The following is an 18,191-nucleotide window of genomic DNA, read 5'->3' on the forward strand; positions in this document are numbered from 1 at the left end:
CCATGCAGCTGCGAAGAAAGGACTGGAAGATTTTGCTTCAGTTTTCATGTAACTGCTATTTGTTTTATATATTCTGTAAGCTGCCCAGAGTGGATGGGGAAACCCAGCCAAATGGGCGGGGTATAAATAATAAAAATATTATAATTATAATTATAATGATTTACAGACCTGGACAAATTGTGGTTAATCTTCGGGAGGGGGGAGCTAACTTTAAATCATATTCAATTAACTTTTATTCAGAGCAGACCCAGGGAAATAAATGAACATGACTAACTTAGGGCTCTTAATTCCAATAGGTCTACTCTAAGTAAAACTAAGTTGACTAGCGCCAAACATTTCTGATCCTGTCTTGTTTCCCTAAGCCATAGTTAACATTAACATCGGTTCAGGGTTCATACATAACAGAAAATGGTGGTTAGTCAAAATGGAAGCAAAAGCTTGATGCTGGACAGGAAGAGGAAATGGGAAGCCATAATTCTGAGGCTCCCCATTGCACATAACCCTAAACTATGGTTCAGCCAAAGTCATTGCCATAGAAATGCTGTGTCACTGACATTATTATTATTCATTTAATTTCTATGCTGCTTTATATTTGGGGGGGGGGGGGCAATCTCAAAGCAGTCTACAACCTACATTAAAACATCAAAATAAAACAATCCAGAACAAAGCATTACTGAAGTCAAATATAAAATATACATTTAAAGACAATTAACATCCATTCAAACATAATTAACAGGAAACTAAAATATCCTAAACATTTGTTAAAAACCACGACAGAGGAGGTCAGTTGTAGAATGCACATGTAGCAGAGCAAAGTTAACAAAAAAATTATCTTAAACCTTTCAAAAGAAAGTATTACTGAGTGAAGTCAAACATAAAAGGAACATTTGAAACAGCATAACTAGCAAAAGAATAAAACGTTCTCATAAGCATAGAACCTATCTACTGCTGTAGGGGAATGAACCCTGTTTTACTGAGCTCGTTAACCTGCCTCATCAATTCAATATCATTCAACATCATACCGTACTATATCAGCCCACATGGCCTGGCCTACCATCCAATGTTAAAACCTTCCAGAGCCACCAACAATGGCAGAACCCACTGTGCACTTCCCTTTGTCCTCATAAAGGTAGCACAGCTGGCTCACATCAGGATAACGTTGCTGTGAACAGATATTTTATCTAGACATAGATTTCCTGCATCAGTTATACAGGAACCACCAGAACAAGCAATAAGAGATGCATGGAGGGATTTGTGAGTGGGCAGAGAAAATCAGGCAGGTCTTCAAAGCCTAGGTGAAACAACCAGGAGATGGAGAGATTGTAGAAGCTCAGCTAGAAATAAAGAATAGATATGAAGCAGAGGGGAAAGGAGAAGGAAATGCTGTAAAAACAAGACTGGGAGATGTAGATGCTTGGGAGCAGAGTAATCAAGGTGACCCTAAGCCATGGTTGGCATAGAGTTGTTGTTGTTGTTTAGTCGTGTCCAACTCTTTGTGACCCCATGGAGCACCCCAAGCACTCCTGTCTTCCACTGCCTCCCGCAGTTTGGTCAAACTCATGCTGGTAGCTTTGAGAACACCATCCAACCATCTCGTCCTCTGTCGTCCCCTTCTCCTTGTGCCCTCCATCTTTCCCAACATCAGGGTCTTTTCCAGGGAGTTTTCTCTTCTCATGAGGTGGCCAAAGTATTAGAGTCTCAGCTTCAGGATCTGTCCTTCCAGTGAGCACTCAGGGCTGATTTCCTTAAGAATGGATAGGTTTGATCTTCTTGCAGTCCATGGGACTCTCAAGAGTCTCCTCCAGCACCATAATTCAAAAGCATCAATTATTCGGCGATCAGCCTTCTTTATGGTCCAGCTTTTACTTTCATACATCACTACTGGGTAGTGGATGTGAATTCCTTACTCTCCAGCGGTATTCCCCCTGCCAGAATGTGCCCCCCCCCCCAGATCAGTCAAGAGTCAAGAGAAGCCATTGCACTTAGGTGGGATATTAGGCGAGAAGGGCAGCAGGATAAAGGAAAGGCATGTCTGGCATTGTTGAATACCTACGAGATCCTTGGCCTTCTGGGGGAAAATCTCCTGCACAACCATCTTCCCAAGTATAGGGCCAAAGAACATGCTGGTCTCATGTAGGCATTTTCTCCAACGCTCAGCTCTTACCTAAAATGAAAGAAAGAAAGAAAGAAAGAAAGAAAAAAAGATAGAAAGAAAGAAAGAAAGAAAGAAAGAAAGAAAGAAAGAAAGAAAGAAAGAAAGAAAGAAAGATGACACATGGCACAATTCACTGGGAAGCTCTCCTGAATAAGTCCAAAGATGAATAAGAGCTACCCAAGAGTCTGCTGCAGCTGTCCACGCCCCTACAATGCTGACATTAAAATATCTAGCTTGGGAAAACGAGAGCAAATGCTGAATCAAAAATGCCCCCTCCCCCCTTGTATGTATGCACACACACACACACACACACACTTCTGTGGCCCCATTCAACCCATGATCCTCGGTTCCTTGAAAAGTTCTGCATTTGGGGCTTCTCCACACATCCGCTTTTGTCGTCCCTGGAAAGCATGGGTCCAGGTGGTTTTCTGCTTGACGCACACTTTTAAGACATGGGTCCAAGCAGTTTTCCCCTTGCCCTGCCCCTTTCTGAGCAAAAACCTGCTCCTTAGTGCTAACTGGAGCAAACATCTATCTGGGAAAACCGAAATTGCTGTTTGCTCCAACTGAGCACTAAAGAGCAGTTTTCCCTGGGGGAAAGCAGTGGGACAACAGGAAGTGTGGCTAAGCCTTTCATCCCTTCCTTGAGCGCCAATGCCCCCTAATGCCCAAGTGGAAGTTTCTAAGCGGAACTTCCATCTCACTGTTAAAATGTGGGAGATAAGGGAACTAAGCTCACCGTTTCTGAGTTTGTTGCCCTACTATTCAACTTGTCTGTCAGTTCCTGATGAGCTTCCTCGAATTGTCTGTCCAGAGCTGGGGACAGATTCCTAACCAGATAGAGTATCATGTAGATCTGTAGTACATCCCTGCAAAAAATTAAAATAAAATAGAACGTGTGCGGTTCACTTCATCACAGGTGCATTTCAAATGTGCAAGAATAAGAAGGCACAGGTATGAGCGGAGCATTTTTCAGCCAGAGCTCACCGGAGCTCAGCTCCAGCACCTCTCAGGTGGGCGCCATTGCCATTCTAAGAGAAAGCCACTTCCGGCCTGCCCAGGAGGTGGGGTTGCGGGCTTCACGCCCACCCCCCACGTGAGCGGGGGCTGGTTTCAGCCCCCGCGAGAGCAGGGGAATCCCGGCCGTGTCTGCCCCCCCCCAGCCAGCCAATCGGCTGACTGGGGGGGCGTGGCCTGCCCTATTTAGGGCCGGCGCAGAGGGGGCTCGCCCTCTTTTTGCTGGCTAGCCCCCACGTTTTCCCACCCTCCCTCCCTTTAGGTAGGCTTTAGGTAGGTCTTTGACTTTGCTATGGACTTCGGTCTGTCGCCGCATGGGGCATGGTAGGAATTTTTCCCAATTGGCAATTTACAGCCATTTGGTTTTTCGCCTACCTCGTAGCAACTCGTCACAACTCCTCGGCATTGGCGGTAGGCATTGGTAAGAAGGGGTTAAGAGGATGTGGGGGGGGAGGAACGCCAGTGAGCGAAGGGTGGTCCGTTAAAGGACTCCGGGGGGCGTGGCCCTGTCCGAAGCCTATGGAGGTGTGGGCCAAAGGCACGCCCCCGAGTGGTGACCTGGGGGAGCTCCTAGTCGACGTGCCTCGGCAGGAGACTCCCCCGATATAGTGTTAACCCTTCCCCGTGTCTCCAGCAAGTGGGCTGGAGCCGGATAGTCGTTAGGACCAATGCCTAAGCCAATGCCTCTCATTCCTGAATTCAATAAAGTTGTGGCCTAATTCGTCCATTTAACCTTAAACTATGGTGTCTCGTGTCTTTATTTATCCTGGTGGGGGGCGGGAACTCGCCACGCAACAAGGGAGAAGTTCGTGGTGAGCTCCAGCACCTCTTTTCCCCCCAAAAATAGAATTGGGTATGAGGTTTACAGAACCCTAAGAGAATGGGTTTTAAGTTGTCCAGTAGTACTTCTGGCCCTAACTTTTCCCTAACCAAAAAAAATCACTGCACACCACTGTGTAGTACCACACACCAACTCCTCACCTTTTGTGCCGCCATTCTCCAATTAGTTGCGACATCCCTTTCAAGTATTCCATGTCATGCACAGCAACTGGTTGAGACATGTTCAGCTGCACCGGGTAGAAAGCAGCCTGGAGGCACAACAGCCAATCAATGGCAGGAGCCTTTTCCTTAAAAGTTTCAAACAGAATTAAATGAGTTTACATGGGGAAAGAATTACAAAATGCCCAGTAAGCATTGCTTAGTAATGGTTTTTGAAGTGAAAGGCTCACACTGTGGATGGATGAATGAAGAACATGCCATGCACTGGAATGGGCAATCAGATCCTATGCCCGTGTTCATGTGAAAGTTCAATAGTGCATACTTCCATGTAGGGGCAAATGGGAGAGGTAAACGGAAATCTACTCAGAGGAGACCCATGAAGTGCATGGACATGACGAATTCAGGCCCATTAATGGGTCTACTCTACTGTAAGTAGAATTTAGTTGGATGAAGCCCATAAAATAGAAAGCACCCACCCAACCCTTGCAACTAGAACATGAAAATCTTATTGGGAAGTACCATATTTTTCGATCTATAGGACACACTTTTCCCCCTCCAAAAATTAAGGGGAAATGTGTGTGCGTCCTATGGAGCGAATGCAGGCTCCTTGGCTTCAGCGATAGCAACGTGGAGCCTCCGAAGCGCAGAGGGAGCGCTCCCTCTGCGCTCCAGAGGCTACGCGTTGCTTTCGCTGAAGCCTGGAGACTTTGGAGCACAGCGGGAACTCACGCTGCGCTCCGAAGGCTTCGGGTTCCTTTTGCTGAAGCCGGGAGAGCAAGACTCTCCCGGCTTCAGCAGAGAGGGAGAGCTGCGCAGCGCCCCTTCAGCCAAGCGGGAGGAGAAATGGAAAGGGCCCCGTTTCTGCTGCCGCTTCGCTGAAGGGGCGCTGAGCAGAGAGGGGGAGATTTTTTTTTTCTTGTTCTCCCCCTCTAAAACAAGGTGCATCCTATGGTCGGGTGCGTCCTATAGAGCGAAAAATACGGTATATCAGTAAGATGCTGTAGGTCTATAACTTATGCAAGGGCTAGCCTCCAAGGAATGTGCCTAAAGCCAAAATCGCATATAGTCAAAACTCACTGGGTTCAATGGCAGGCAGGATTGCCAACGTCATTTTTCCACCAAAACCCTGCCCACTTCCCACCCCCATTCATTATTATTTATTATTATTATTATTATTATTATTATTATTATTATTATTATTATTATTATGCTATATGCATAAAGCTGAATGCGCACAAGTTAAATGCACGTAAGCCACAGGCTTACTGTATAATGAGTGCAAAACCAAAAGAAACTTGCTGGAGCAGACCAAAGATCCTTCTACAGTGGTACTTCTGGTTACGTACTTAATTCGTTCCGGAGGTCTGTTCTTAACCTGAAACTGTTCTTAATCTGAAGCACCACTTTAGCTAATGGGGCCTCCCACTGCTGCTGCCGCCTCCTGCTGCTGCCGCTTCTCATCCAGAAGCAAAGTTCTTAACCCGAGGTACTATTTCTGGGTTAGCGGAGTCTGTAACCTGAAGTGTCTGTAACCCAAGGTACCACTGTAATCTAGAAGTGGCCAGCTAGATGCCTCTGGGAATCCCACAAGCGAGGCATGAAGGCAATAGTACTCCTCCACTGACTGTATGCCTCTTAACTCCAGTTTTTCGAATGAAAGCTACCTCTGACTCCTCCTTTTCCCAGACCCATGCTTCTTCTCTTTGTCCTTCCATGGCAACCAGACACCCTTCTACTTAGCCTGCCTCTCTATGATATAAAGAAGACTCAAGTGATCACTGTCAGACATTTCAAAAACCTCCTAGTGCATTATAATATAGTTTACTCATGAACAACAAAAAATGGAACCATTTCAGGGGGGGAAAGACCAGTATGTCCTGTAAGGGCAGCCTTCATCAGATCTCCATGATGAACTGGATGGGAGGGAGTCAACAACACAATGTGCTGAATGTGCCATCAGCACCAGAAATTCAGCTTGCCAGATTAAATGATGCCCTCTCTCCCCACGTACTGTTCTGGAGTTCTCCGGACACACACACAGCAAACCAGTTTGGGGGGCACTGGGATACATGAAGAGAAAGTCGCATTGTGCAACCAGACATTCTTGTGCAGGGTACAGTATCTGTTGATGGGACTTGTTAGGTGAATACCACCTGACATATTTGTTATTCTCCACTAAAAGGTAAAAGATAAAGGACGGTTAAGTCCAGTCAAAGGAGGCTATGGGGTGCGGTGCTCATCTCGCTTTCAGGCCAAGGGAGCCAGCGTTTGTCCACAGACAGCTTTCTGGGTTATGTGGCCAGCATGACTAAACCACTTCTGGCACAACGGGACACCGTGACGGAAACCAGAGTGCACGGAAATGCTGTTTACCTTCCCGATGCAGTGGTACCTATTTGTCTACATGCACTGGCGTGCTTTCAAACTGCTAGGTTGGCAGGAGCTGGGACAGAGCAACAGGAGCTCACCCCGTCTCGGGGATTCGAACCGCCAACCTTCTGATCGGTAAGCCCAAGAGGCTCGGTGGTTTAGACCACAGCGCCATGTATGGCTGCAGGATGTATATATACCTGCAGCTCCTTGATGGTAGTGGAGTAAAATAGCATCCGTTTTTCCTTTCGCATCTTCAAGGGCGTAACTGCCTTCTGGAGGTTGGAGATAAAGGAGAATGCCAAGGCGATGTAAGTGGTGGTAACGTCTGTACACCCTCCCATCAGGTGTCCTAGCTTTGTGAGGTACTGGAAGTACAAACGCAGAACCTGTAAACGAAACCTTGCTGTCAAACAGAATCTCCATCTCTCAGGCATTTGATCCACGAGACCAAAGTATAAAACTCTTCAGATAGCTCCTACCCCTCCCTAGGCCCCTTTACTATCCACCTTTACTATTCACTATCCTTGAACTCAACCCATACTTAAGATTAGGTCCAGTCGTGACCGACTCTGGGGTTGTAGCGCTCATCTCGCTCTATAGGCCGAGGGAGCCAACGTTTGTCCACAGACAGCTTCCGGGTCATGTGGCCAGCATGACTAAGCCGCTTCTGGAGAACCAGAGCAGAGCACGGAAACGCCGTTTACCTTCCCGCAGGAGCGGTACCTATTTATCTACTTGCACTCTGACGTGCTTTCGAACTGCTAGGTTGGCAGGAGCTGGGACTGAGCAACGGGAGCTCACCACGTCGCAGGGATTCGAACCGCTGACCTTCTGATCGGCAAGTCCTAGGCTCTGTGGTTTAACCCACAGCGCCACCCGCAGCCCTTATACTTAAGATTAAGCACTCTTAAATATAATGTAGGTTTCTCTGGCCAAGATTATTTGAATCAATGCAGACATTGGAAGGTGACACATGCCTTTTAGTTACACCTTGTTTGGGTTACTGTAATGCGCTCTATGTGGAGCTGCCCTTGAAAAGTGCTCGGAAACTTCAACCGGTGCAAAGAGCTGCAGTCGGATAGTTGGCCAGGGCTGGTTATAGGGAGCATACGACCCCCTTGTGAGAACAGCTTCACTGGCTACCCGTCTGTTTCCGGGCGCAATTCAAAGGGAAGGTTGTGACCTATAAAGTCCTACACAGCTTAGGCCCAAACTATCTGAAAGACCGTTTTCCTGCATACACAGCTACCCAGGTTTTGAGATCTTCAGGGGAGGCTCCTCTCTTGGACCCGCAACCCTCCCAGACATGCTTGGGGGGGGGGGGGTCACAAGAGATTGAACACAGCTGCTCCCAGAGTTTGGAACTCCCTCCCTAGAGAAGCTAGACAGGTGAAGAGACTTCCTTGTTCCACCAGACTTTTGAGAATTGGCTGCATTTAATTCCAGGGTGAGTGCTGTGCTGTTTTTAATTGCCATTATTGGTATGTTTTAAACAGATTTTATATATGTATATAGTTTTAATTCTGTCAGTGTTTAATTGCGTTTTAACGATGGATTTTTCTATCTTGTTTATACCTGTAAATTGCCTCGAGTCCTGTCAGGGTAAAAATAAATAGATAATAATATAGCATATGTCGCCTGGAGTCTGAAACCAAGTTCCTGGCAGTGGGACCCCAGCATCTTATCTTCTGTGCCACAAGGTCAACCTGTTAAATGACGAGCAGGTAGCCTGCCACCTCCTGCTCTTCAAGCACTGCCACAGCTGATGGCCAGAAGATGGCACTGAAGATACAAGGTCCACCAGGATCAGGCGACACCCCCAGCCAATCCAGTTCTATTTGGCCCTGTAAAGGCCAAACTGACTCTGGCCTGATTTCCCCATATGTGCTGCTTTTTGAATTTCTATTTATCTCCAGACTATCAGCCCTGGCACACAGGCATGGGGGTAGCCAAGGGGGGCAGGGAGGGGCAGCTGCCCCCTAAATCAATAATAATAATAATATTGGGTGGCTCCCAACAAAATATTAAGAACATGACAAAACATCAAACATTAAAAACTTCCCTAAACAGGGCTGCCTTCAGATGTCTTCTAGAAGTTTTGTGTTCATTATTTCCTTGACATCTGATGGGAGGGCGTTCCACAGGGAGGGCGCCACTACCAAGAAGGCCCTGTGCCTGGTTCCCTGTAACCTCGCTTCTCACAGTAAGGGAACCGCCAGAAGGCCCTCAGAGCTGGACCTCGGTGTCCGGGCTGAACGATGGGGGTGGAGGCGCTCCTCCTGAGGTTCTGCCCCCCATAACAAAAGGCCTGTCCCCCCAAAAAAAATCCTAGCTACGTCCATGCCCACAGGATATAATTGCTCATGCAAATAAAGGTAAAGGTAAAGGTACCCCTGCCCGTACGGGCCAGTCTTGACAGACTCTGGGGTTGTGCGCCCATCTCACCTAAGAGGCCGGGGGCCAGCGCTGTCCGAAGACACTTCCGGGTCACGTGGCCAGTGTGACAAGCTGCATCTGGCGAGCCAGCGCAGCACACGGAAACGCCGTTTACCTTCCCGCTGGTAAGCGGTCCCTATTTATCTACTTGCACCCGGGCGTGCTTTTGAACTGCTAGGTTGGCAGGCGCTGGGACCGAACGACGGGAGCGCACCCCGCTGCGGGGATTCGAACCGCCGACCTTTCGATCGGCAAGTCCTAGGCGCTGAGGCTTTAACCCACAGCGCCACCCGCGTCCCTCTGCTCATGCAAATACACTTCCTCAATTCTCAGCAGTTCCATAACTTTCCAAACAATGGTTTCTTATACAACACCAAGGCAGGCTGGCTGTGCAAATACTCCACCAGTGAACCAACTGTCATGTAGGACTTTTTACCTGGGAATAAGTCCCTTTTTTCTTGAACTGTGTTTCTGGAGGCAGCTCAAACTCTGGATGGTCAATCTGAGATAGGAAGACACAGACGGACTAAATATGAGTTATAGGTGGGATAACAAAAGAAACCAATAGCCAGAAGATTGTGGGGGTTTAATGATGCCAAAGTTGCAATTCATAAGGGGAGGGGAATACAGTGAATATTGAACTCTATGGAAATCCCTTGAATGGAAACAGCAGGGCCCGTAGCAAATGCCTACCATGTCAGTGCATGCTGTTTTTAATTGCATTTGCACAGGTGGCCATTTGATATGTATGCACATTGCACACACCTATACAGTGGGATCTGCCCCAGTGCTCCCTTATCAACTCAAGTCCAAATTGTACCACAACTTGTACTTTCTCAGCGTTCCGTATGCTTGGCTGTGTATTGGACAGCCCAGAAAGGTAGACAGCTCTGGACCTGCTCATTGGTTTCTGATTCGCAGTTGTTTAAAGGCTAAACAAGGCTGCTGAAATGAAGGCAGCTAACCAGGAGTAGAGTGTTGGGTGAAAGGCTTGTGGGCTCAGTTCAACTTGGGTACTAAAAACAAAGAGCTAGACTCTGAATATGACCAGTCAGTGGTGCCTTGTTCTTTAATTCTGGCTCTGTGTCTTTTGCACTTGGCTCAGTTTGGTAGATTTGTGGATTCTCTAAAACACAAAACAGATCCAGAACTCTGCCCACCCACAGCATGCACTGACTGGCAGCATCTCTGCAGGATTTCAGGCAGCAGACTTTCTTAAAATGCTCCCCTGTATGACTGCATTTCTCATGATCCAGCTCTGACAACTAACTTTTGCCTCCTGGTGTTCCCTACCTGGATAATATTGGTGCTTGGATCAGAGGCATTGGGTCCCACATAGGCTTTGAAGAAAGGGAACGTATTGTATTTTCCCATGAGGATCTGAAGAGTCTGGTTAAAATCCGTCTCCTTCCAGGTTCCTGTGATATTCCAGCCACCAATCTGAGCAAAGACAAAATGAGAGAGTTGGGTTTTGTTTTTCAAAATTTCAAATAAATTCCACCTGAGTGATGGGTGAGGAATCAATGTTTGACTGGTGTGAACATTATGATCACTTTATCAGTTACAGAAAAAGAGAGTAAGATTTGTGATTACTACAGTATAGCACCATCAATGTGCATGGCACTTTGCAGATTAGCAAAAACCCAAACTTGAGAAATCTTTTCCCAAAGGTCTTGCAATCTAAATTTCGGTAGTGGGAGGCGCTGAAGGAGGGGAAGAGATGAAGGTAACAAGGACAAATGAGAGCAAAAGCCAAAAGGTGTATTAGCCTCAACTTGAGATATAACAGGAAATAAGGACAGAAAGATAGGATAGGGCACATTGTAAGGAATGCTGGTGTTTTATGGATACATGCCAAAAACGAATACAGTGGTACCTCGGGTTACAAACACTTCGGGTTACAAACACTTCAGGTTACAAACTTTGCTAACCTGGAAGTAGTACCTCGGGTTGAGAACTTTGCACCAAGATGAGAACGGAAATCGTGAGCCAGCAGCGTGGCGGCAGCAGGAGGCCCCATTAGCGAAAGCATGCCTCAGGTTAAGAACAGTTTCGGGTTAAGAACGGACCCCCGGAATGAATTATGTTCATAACCTGAGGTACCACTGTATTGATACAACCTACCAAACAATCCCCAGCTCATTAGTGACGTGAGATGCAGGTTGTTTATGAGTTGAGCTTTTCCAGCTTACTTGTTGTTTTATTCTACTGCTGGTAGGAAGAGGATGGGCCTAGATATATTCAAGGACATATCTGTGCAAGTGCAGGGGTATATGTGCACATCTGTGTGCAGTCATCACCTTATCTATGAGCTCCTCCAAAGGCTGAGCACCTCGAGCTTCAATCTGTTCTGTATTCATGCAAGAGGTGTAAAACTGTACGGCTTTCTCCTTTGCTGAGCTGTTAAACCCCAGGTGTGGCTCTTCTGAGGAAGAGAAGGCAGGTAACATACAAAAAACGGTTGGAAGTTAACAAGCTGCCTGCATCGGGCAGAGCAAATTAACCTGGAGATGGCAGAAGATAAAATGCACAGTGAAACAGCAATGCTGGCAGTCTGATCAAGAGGCAGAACCAATGCCGCTCTTAGTCGCCCTGCTTCTTGGCCAGTCTCTCTTTCGCTTCTGTCTATATAGTATACATAGGAAGGACCCAGGTGGCGCTTTGGGTTAAACCACAGAGCCTAGGACTTGCCAATCAGAAGGTTGGCGGTTTGAATCCCCGTGACGGGGTGAGCTCCCGTTGCTCGGTCCCTGCTCCTGCCAACCTAGCAGTTCGGAAGCACGTCAAAGTGCAAGTAGATAAATAGGTACCGCTCCAGCGGGAAGGTAAATGGCGTTTCCGTACGCTACTCTGGTTCGCCAGAAGCAGCTTAGTCATGCTGGCCACATGACCCGGAAGCTGTACTCCCTTGGCCAGTAAAGCGAGATGAGCGCCGCAACCCCACAGTCGGTCACGACTGGACCTAATGGTCAGGGGTCCCTTTACCTTTATATAGTATACATAGCCAAGATGGGCTGCATACTACACTGGCAAGAAGGTAGTATGAAGGTAAGTGGATTTGTCATTGCTAGTTCTGAAGTCTAGACCCTGATGGGCAATTTTGCCAGTTGTGGCTTCTACTGTCCCTGTAGTTTTGTGACCTGACAGTGCTAAAAGGGCAACGAGGACCAGAATGCAGTGGGTGGTAATGATGGGGCTGAATTTCAAATGTAGCGTAGAACTAATTAAAGGTAAAGGTAAAGGTACCCCTGCCCGTACGGGCCAGTCTTGCCAGACTCTAGGGTTGTGCGCTCATCTCACTCTATAGGCCGGGAGCCAGCGCTGTCCACAGCCACTTCCGGGTCACGTGGCCAGCGTGACAAGCTGCATCTGGCAAGCCAGCGCAGCACACAGAACGCCGTTTACCTTCCCGCTGGTAAGCGGTCCCTATTTATCTACTTGCACCCGGGGGTGCTTTCGAACTGCTAGGTTGGCAGGCGCTGGGACCAAACGATGGGAGCGCACCCCGCCGCGGGGATTCGAACCGCCGACCATGCGATCGGCAAGTCCTAGCCACTGAGGTTTTACCCACAGCGCCACCCACGTCCCATGTAGAACTAATTAGCAATTTCTTATTAGCTATAAGAATTCTAGCCCTTTACTTAGAATAGTGCAATCAACGTGGCCAACACTTTGCACAGTTCCTTGATTAAAAAAGGATAAGTCCCTAAACTGCAAAACATGCAGTATAACTTTTGACAGTGAGGAAGACATCAGGGGAGGGAAGGGGGCAAGAGGAATAAATATAAGCAGGAATTAAAAGGAATAGATATATGGGCATGTATAGTCACATGTGCTCAGTATATATTAAAAACAACCCCCATTTTGGTTCAGCACATCGAAACAGCAGGAAAATGTTAGCTAGCGGTGGCATTACCACATCAAAAGTTAACATCTGAAATGGTTTTGCGCAAGGTATGGTTCTATTACTGATGGATGGATGCACCAGTTGGATGAACCTTCTTGTGATGGCACAGGGTGAATGTTATTAGTGCTAGTGGTGCATATGTGTTCTTGTGATGGATGATGTCTTGACACGTCCAATTATAGTCTTATTGGAGTAGGTTCCTCACTCCCCGCCACAGTAGTAATGGATTCCGAACACAGCAGCCACCATCTGTCTCTTCTCCTTACCTAAGAGCCGCCTCATGATCAGCTGGTTTTCTTCCAAGAGCACATCAAAGACATTCACCAACGGCACGTTTAGCTCCTGCGTATGGTTAGCTTCCCAGTTGCCACAAGTGTAGCTGTAGAAATCGTCACAGGGATCAATGGTGGTGTTGTGGGAATTCAGCAACCTCAGCAGGAACGCAAGGCATGTTGTAGTGTTGCATGTTTCTGGAGAAATGTAGAGACAACGTTTAGCGGAGAATAGGCAACGGCCATAGGGAGGACAGGGGAGTGTGCAAAATCGATGTTTTGCTCAGGCTCGTGCTGACTTGTCAACATAGCACTAAACCAGGGCTGAGGAACTATGCAGTTACACTCCAATTTCCATCCGCCCCAGCCAGCAGGGCCAATGGTCAGGTGTGATGGGTATTGTAGTCCAACGACTTCGGGATGGCCCCCGTTTCCCCAATGCTGTGCTAAAACCATGGTTTAGCATTACATGTGGACATAGCCACTGGTCCCAGCTACTGGCTGCCTACATTTCAAAGGGAGCGAACAAGTGATAAGGGGAAATCCCTCATATGGACAAGAAAAGAGTAAGTCACAGGGAAGGAGTATTCCAGTACCTAGGTTACGTGTAACAGCAGTGAAGATAATGACTAGCAGGAGGCCAAGGAAAGCGATGAACAGCAGAGCACAAAGGAACATGATTTTGGCTTTCTGATGTCTTTTCACCACCTCTCCTGAGTCCTCATATGCCTGAAATTACAAGAAAAAAAGTATGTGAAAACAGAGCCATCACTTCTTCTCACTTAGGGGATGTGGTTGTGCTCTTCACATCACATAGAATGTATTCATGAAAATGCTTACATGAATGCTTACAGTGTTTGGAACATCTCTTTTTAGAACAATATGTTGTTGTTGTTGTTGTTGTTGTTGTTGTTGTCGTCATCATCACCTCTGCTTCATTCAAACTTCTGCTCTTGTTTTAAACAATCACTTTCCCCCTCTTAAGGTCTTTTCTTCACATTCCCATGCAATAGTTTGTTGTTGTGCAAACTGCACTGATTTTTCCTCCCCAACCCCTCCTTGACTTCATGCAAATCCAGAATTGTGATAAGGCACTACAAACCCTGTACAGGTGGGAGGAGGGGTGCACAGTGACATTCTTACATTTTTATTATTTAAGGAAGAAAAGTCCAAATTCATGTAAAAATTATGTTTCCCGTATGTGACCCATTCTGTACCTTCACTCATTCAGAGAAATAAATAGCTCCAGAATATTAGCAATGCCCAAGTGCACTGCTGACAGCCCCAACAGAGATCTGAATGATTTCAAGACTTCCAGAACTTACCTTGGGTTGCAACTTGCAGTTTTTTCATACTTGCCCTGCAACATTTCCAAAGAAGAAAATATGGATACCCTTATGAATCTCTAAAACCCCATTCTCATACCCAAGGATTGCTGCCTGAGCTCTCTCTCCCGCAATTGCGCGTTTTGGAATTTCCATCTTTTATTCTGAAAGTTGCATTTTAAAATGCAAAGACATTTAATGCAATATTTAATATCCAGTACAATCCACCGTGGATCATCTGGCAATGCCATATAAAAAGCAACAATATTTACTGTCCAGATAAGACCCTGCTTTGTAGGGTGGGAGGCAGGACACTGGAATTTTGTAAGCATGTAGGTGTGCATGTGTGAGAACATGTTTGAGAGCAGTACATGTGAAAAGGATCTAGGGGTCTTGGTTGACCACAAACTTGACATGAGCCAACAGTGTGACGCGGCAGCTAAAAAAGCCAATGCAATTCTGGGCTGCATCAATAGGAGTATAGCATCTAGATCAAGGGAAGTAATAGTGCCACTGTATTCTGCTCTGGTCAGACCTCACCTGGAGTACTGTGTCCAGTTCTGGGCACCACAGTTCAAGAGGGACACTGACAAACTGGAATGTGTCCAGAGGAGGGCAACCAAAGGCCTGGAAACGATGCCTTATGAGGAACGACTAAGGGAGCTGGGCATGTTTAGCCTGGAGAAGAGGAGGTTAAGGGGTGATATGATAGCCATGTTCAAATATATAAAAGGATGTCATATGGAGGAGGGAGAAAGGTTGTTCTGCTGCTCCAGAGAAGCGGACACGGAGCAATGGATCCAAACTACAAGAAAGAAGATTCCACCTAAACATTAGGAAGAACTTCCTGACAGTAAGAGCTGTTTGACAGTGGAATTTGCTGCCAAGGAGTGTGGTGGAGTCTCCTTCTTTGGAGGTCTTTAAGTAGAGGCTTGACAACCATATGTCAGGAGTGCTCTGATGGTGTTTCCTGCTTGGCAGGGGGTTGGACTTGATGGCCCTTGTGGTCTATTCCAACTCTATGATTCTATGATTCTATGTACAGAGTCAAGATTCATCTCTCCCACCACTCAAATATCTAACATCAAGGAACCTGGGGAAGCAGGCTCAGCCTGAAAAACTCAAGTGCATGTGTGTGCCTGCTAACAAAATTGTTAAAAGGTATTTCTGGCATCTTCCCAAACGGAAAAAGAGTTATAGCCTTCCACAAGAGACTGGTACCAGAAAACAAGATAAACAGGGACAGTTGGAGTGTATCTTTGACATAAATCAAATCTTTGGAAAACAAGGACTAAAGGAACTTAATAGACTACAGCAGTACCTCGGGTTAAGTACTTAATTTGTTCCGGAGGTCCGTTCTTAACCTGAAACTGTTCTTAACCTGAAGCACCACTTTAGCTAACGGGGCCTCCCGCTGCTGCCGCGCCGCCGGAACACGATTTCTGTTCTCATCCTGAAGCAAAGTTCTTAACCCGAGGTAATATTTCTGGGTCAGCAGAGTCTGTAACCTGAAGCATCTGTAACCTGAAGTGTATGTAACCTGAGGTACCACTGTACTCTATAATGACTGCACAGGTGCATCAACAAAAAGTGGCAACTTTTTAAAAAAGTAAAGAAAACATTGCATTCATATATCTCTTGGAGCAAAACTATTATAAGAATAAAAGGTAAAGGTAAAGGGACCCCTGGCCAATAGGCCCGGTCGTGGCCAACTCTGGGGTTGCTGCGCTCATCTCGCTTTATTGGCCGAGGGAGCTGGCGTACAGCTTCCGGGTCCTGTGGCCAGCATGACTAAGCCGCTTCTGGTGAACCAGAGCAGCGCACAGGAACGCCGTTTACCTTCCTGCTGGAGTGGTACCTATTTATCTACTTGCACTTTGACGTGCCTTCGAACTGCTAGGCTGGCAGGAGCAGGGACCAAGCAACGGGAGCTCACCCCGTTGCGGGGATTCGAACCGCCGACCTTCTGATCGGCAAGTCCTAAGCTCTGTGGTTTAACCCACAGTGCCATCCGCATCCCATATTCTCAGAATACCCATCGCTTAATTTCTGAAAAGAGAGGCCTCTGGCCTAATATGGCTGTAGATGACCCAGGGGGGTGGAATGGTATTCTGTACATGCTCAAATGCACTACCATCTTAATCATTAATTAATCTGTCCTAAAAAGTTGGGCCTGGCATTGAAAACACACAAAATTCATTATCGACCTGTGGATCGGGATGCTGAAAACAAATACTGTTTTGAAATTTCAAATTCTGCATTCCTAAACTCGCAACGTAAAATCTGAATGTCAGAAGTCTAGGAAAGGCCATGTTAACCCCTGACCCAAGTTATTTTGGAGCACGCAGACATGTACCAGCTGGGAAGATACGCAAACAGAAGAGGAAATGCAATTGGGTAAAAATAAGAAAAGCACAGAAAGAGAGAAAAGCTGGCTTTTGTACTACCTGCTGTGGAGACCTCATGATTCCACTGCCGATTCTTTAGCGAAATGTGTGCTCCTGAAGATTTCTTCCTTCCTTCCACCTTCCCCTCAAGGGCTTGCAAAGAATATCATTCCAGATCAGAGACAAAGCCTTCCTTCCCTTCCCTAGCTGGAGGCACAGAGGAGGAGGAGAGGCAGAGAGGGTTGGTCAAAATAACATCCTTCAAGAAAGCAGAACTTGGAAGCTTCTCTGCCAACCCTCCCCTTATAACACCCTTTCCTCCTGGAACATACAGCAGGTCGTAGCCACTTTTTTCCCCTACCCACCATTTCCTTTCTCTTCCTGCAGTATAACTCCATTGTGTGAGGATGGATTCAACACTGCATGCAGCCTTTGCCTGCCCCTCTCCTTCCCGTCCACAATTATCTTGTGGGTCACAAACATTTGACGTTCATACCTTGGCAGCCCGTGGCTCACACTATCCTTCTGCTGCCTCTTGAGTCCTGCCCATCTTGCAGCAGCTTCATGCGCCTGCTTCGGTCTGATATACGGGCTGCTGCACGCTGCTTGTTTCAACCTGCTTACAATGGGGCCCTCGGGCCTCTTTTAATAATCAAAGCAGGAATAAATGGGAGGTGTGAATTCCATTGATCCTTCTTTTTCTCCTCCACTCCCCCTAGAAGCAGGGGTAATAAGCTAAATGCAATCACCCAGACGCGGGTGGCGCTGTAGGTAAAAGCCTCAGCGCCTAGGGCTTGCCGATCGAAAGGTCGGCGGTTCGAATCCCCATGGCGGGGTGCGCTCCCGTTGCTCGGTCCCAGCGCCTGCCAACCTAGCAGTTCGAAAGCACCCCCAGGTGCAAGTAGATAAATAGGGACCGCTTTCTAGCGGGAAGGTAAACGGCGTTTCCGTGTGCTGCGCTGGCTCGCCAGCTGCAGCTTTGTCACGCTGGCCACGTGACCTGGAAGTGTCTCCGGACAGCGCTGGCCCCCGGCCTCTTAAGTGAGATGGGCGCACAACCCCAGAGTCTGTCAAGACTGGCCCGTACGGGCAGGGGTACCTTTACCTTTACCTTTAATCACCCAGACCTTCCAAGTGTCCCTGTTTTCCAGGGACAGTTCCAGATTTACAAAAGCCACCCTGGTTTCTGATTTGATCCCAGAATGTCCCACTTTTCCTTAGGATGTCCCTATTTTCATTGAAGAAATGAGGGTATGGAGTCATGGGCGTAGCCAGGGGGGGCAGGGAGGGGCAGCTAAATCTATAAAAATCAATAAAAAT

General features: G+C 47.2%; 1 protein-coding gene across 6 annotated transcripts in view; it reads right to left on the bottom strand.

Annotated features, from left to right (window-relative positions):
* KEL (Kell metallo-endopeptidase (Kell blood group)) overlaps nt 1–17,532 on the bottom strand; it is a 28,661-nt gene extending 11,129 nt beyond the window's left edge. The window contains exons 1-11 of one of the 6 annotated variants that reach the window (XM_077921114.1): nt 17,368–17,532; nt 16,932–17,078; nt 13,756–13,888; nt 13,154–13,357; nt 11,281–11,402; nt 10,274–10,420; nt 9,417–9,482; nt 6,742–6,930; nt 4,154–4,299; nt 2,895–3,024; nt 2,054–2,164 (exon numbers count right to left, since the gene is read on the bottom strand). In XM_077921114.1, coding sequence (XP_077777240.1) covers nt 2,054–2,164; nt 2,895–3,024; nt 4,154–4,299; nt 6,742–6,930; nt 9,417–9,482; nt 10,274–10,420; nt 11,281–11,402; nt 13,154–13,357; nt 13,756–13,888; nt 16,932–16,949 — 1,266 coding nt within the window. In that variant the 5' untranslated portion in view covers nt 16,950–17,078; nt 17,368–17,532. The other 5 variants (XM_077921115.1, XM_077921113.1, XM_028712848.2 and 2 more) reach the window with 5 other exon arrangements.
* Nucleotides 17,533–18,191: the final 659 nt, after the last annotated feature.

This window comes from Podarcis muralis, chromosome 17, assembly GCF_964188315.1.
Source record: "Podarcis muralis chromosome 17, rPodMur119.hap1.1, whole genome shotgun sequence".
Classification (NCBI taxonomy): Eukaryota; Metazoa; Chordata; class Lepidosauria; order Squamata; family Lacertidae; genus Podarcis; species Podarcis muralis.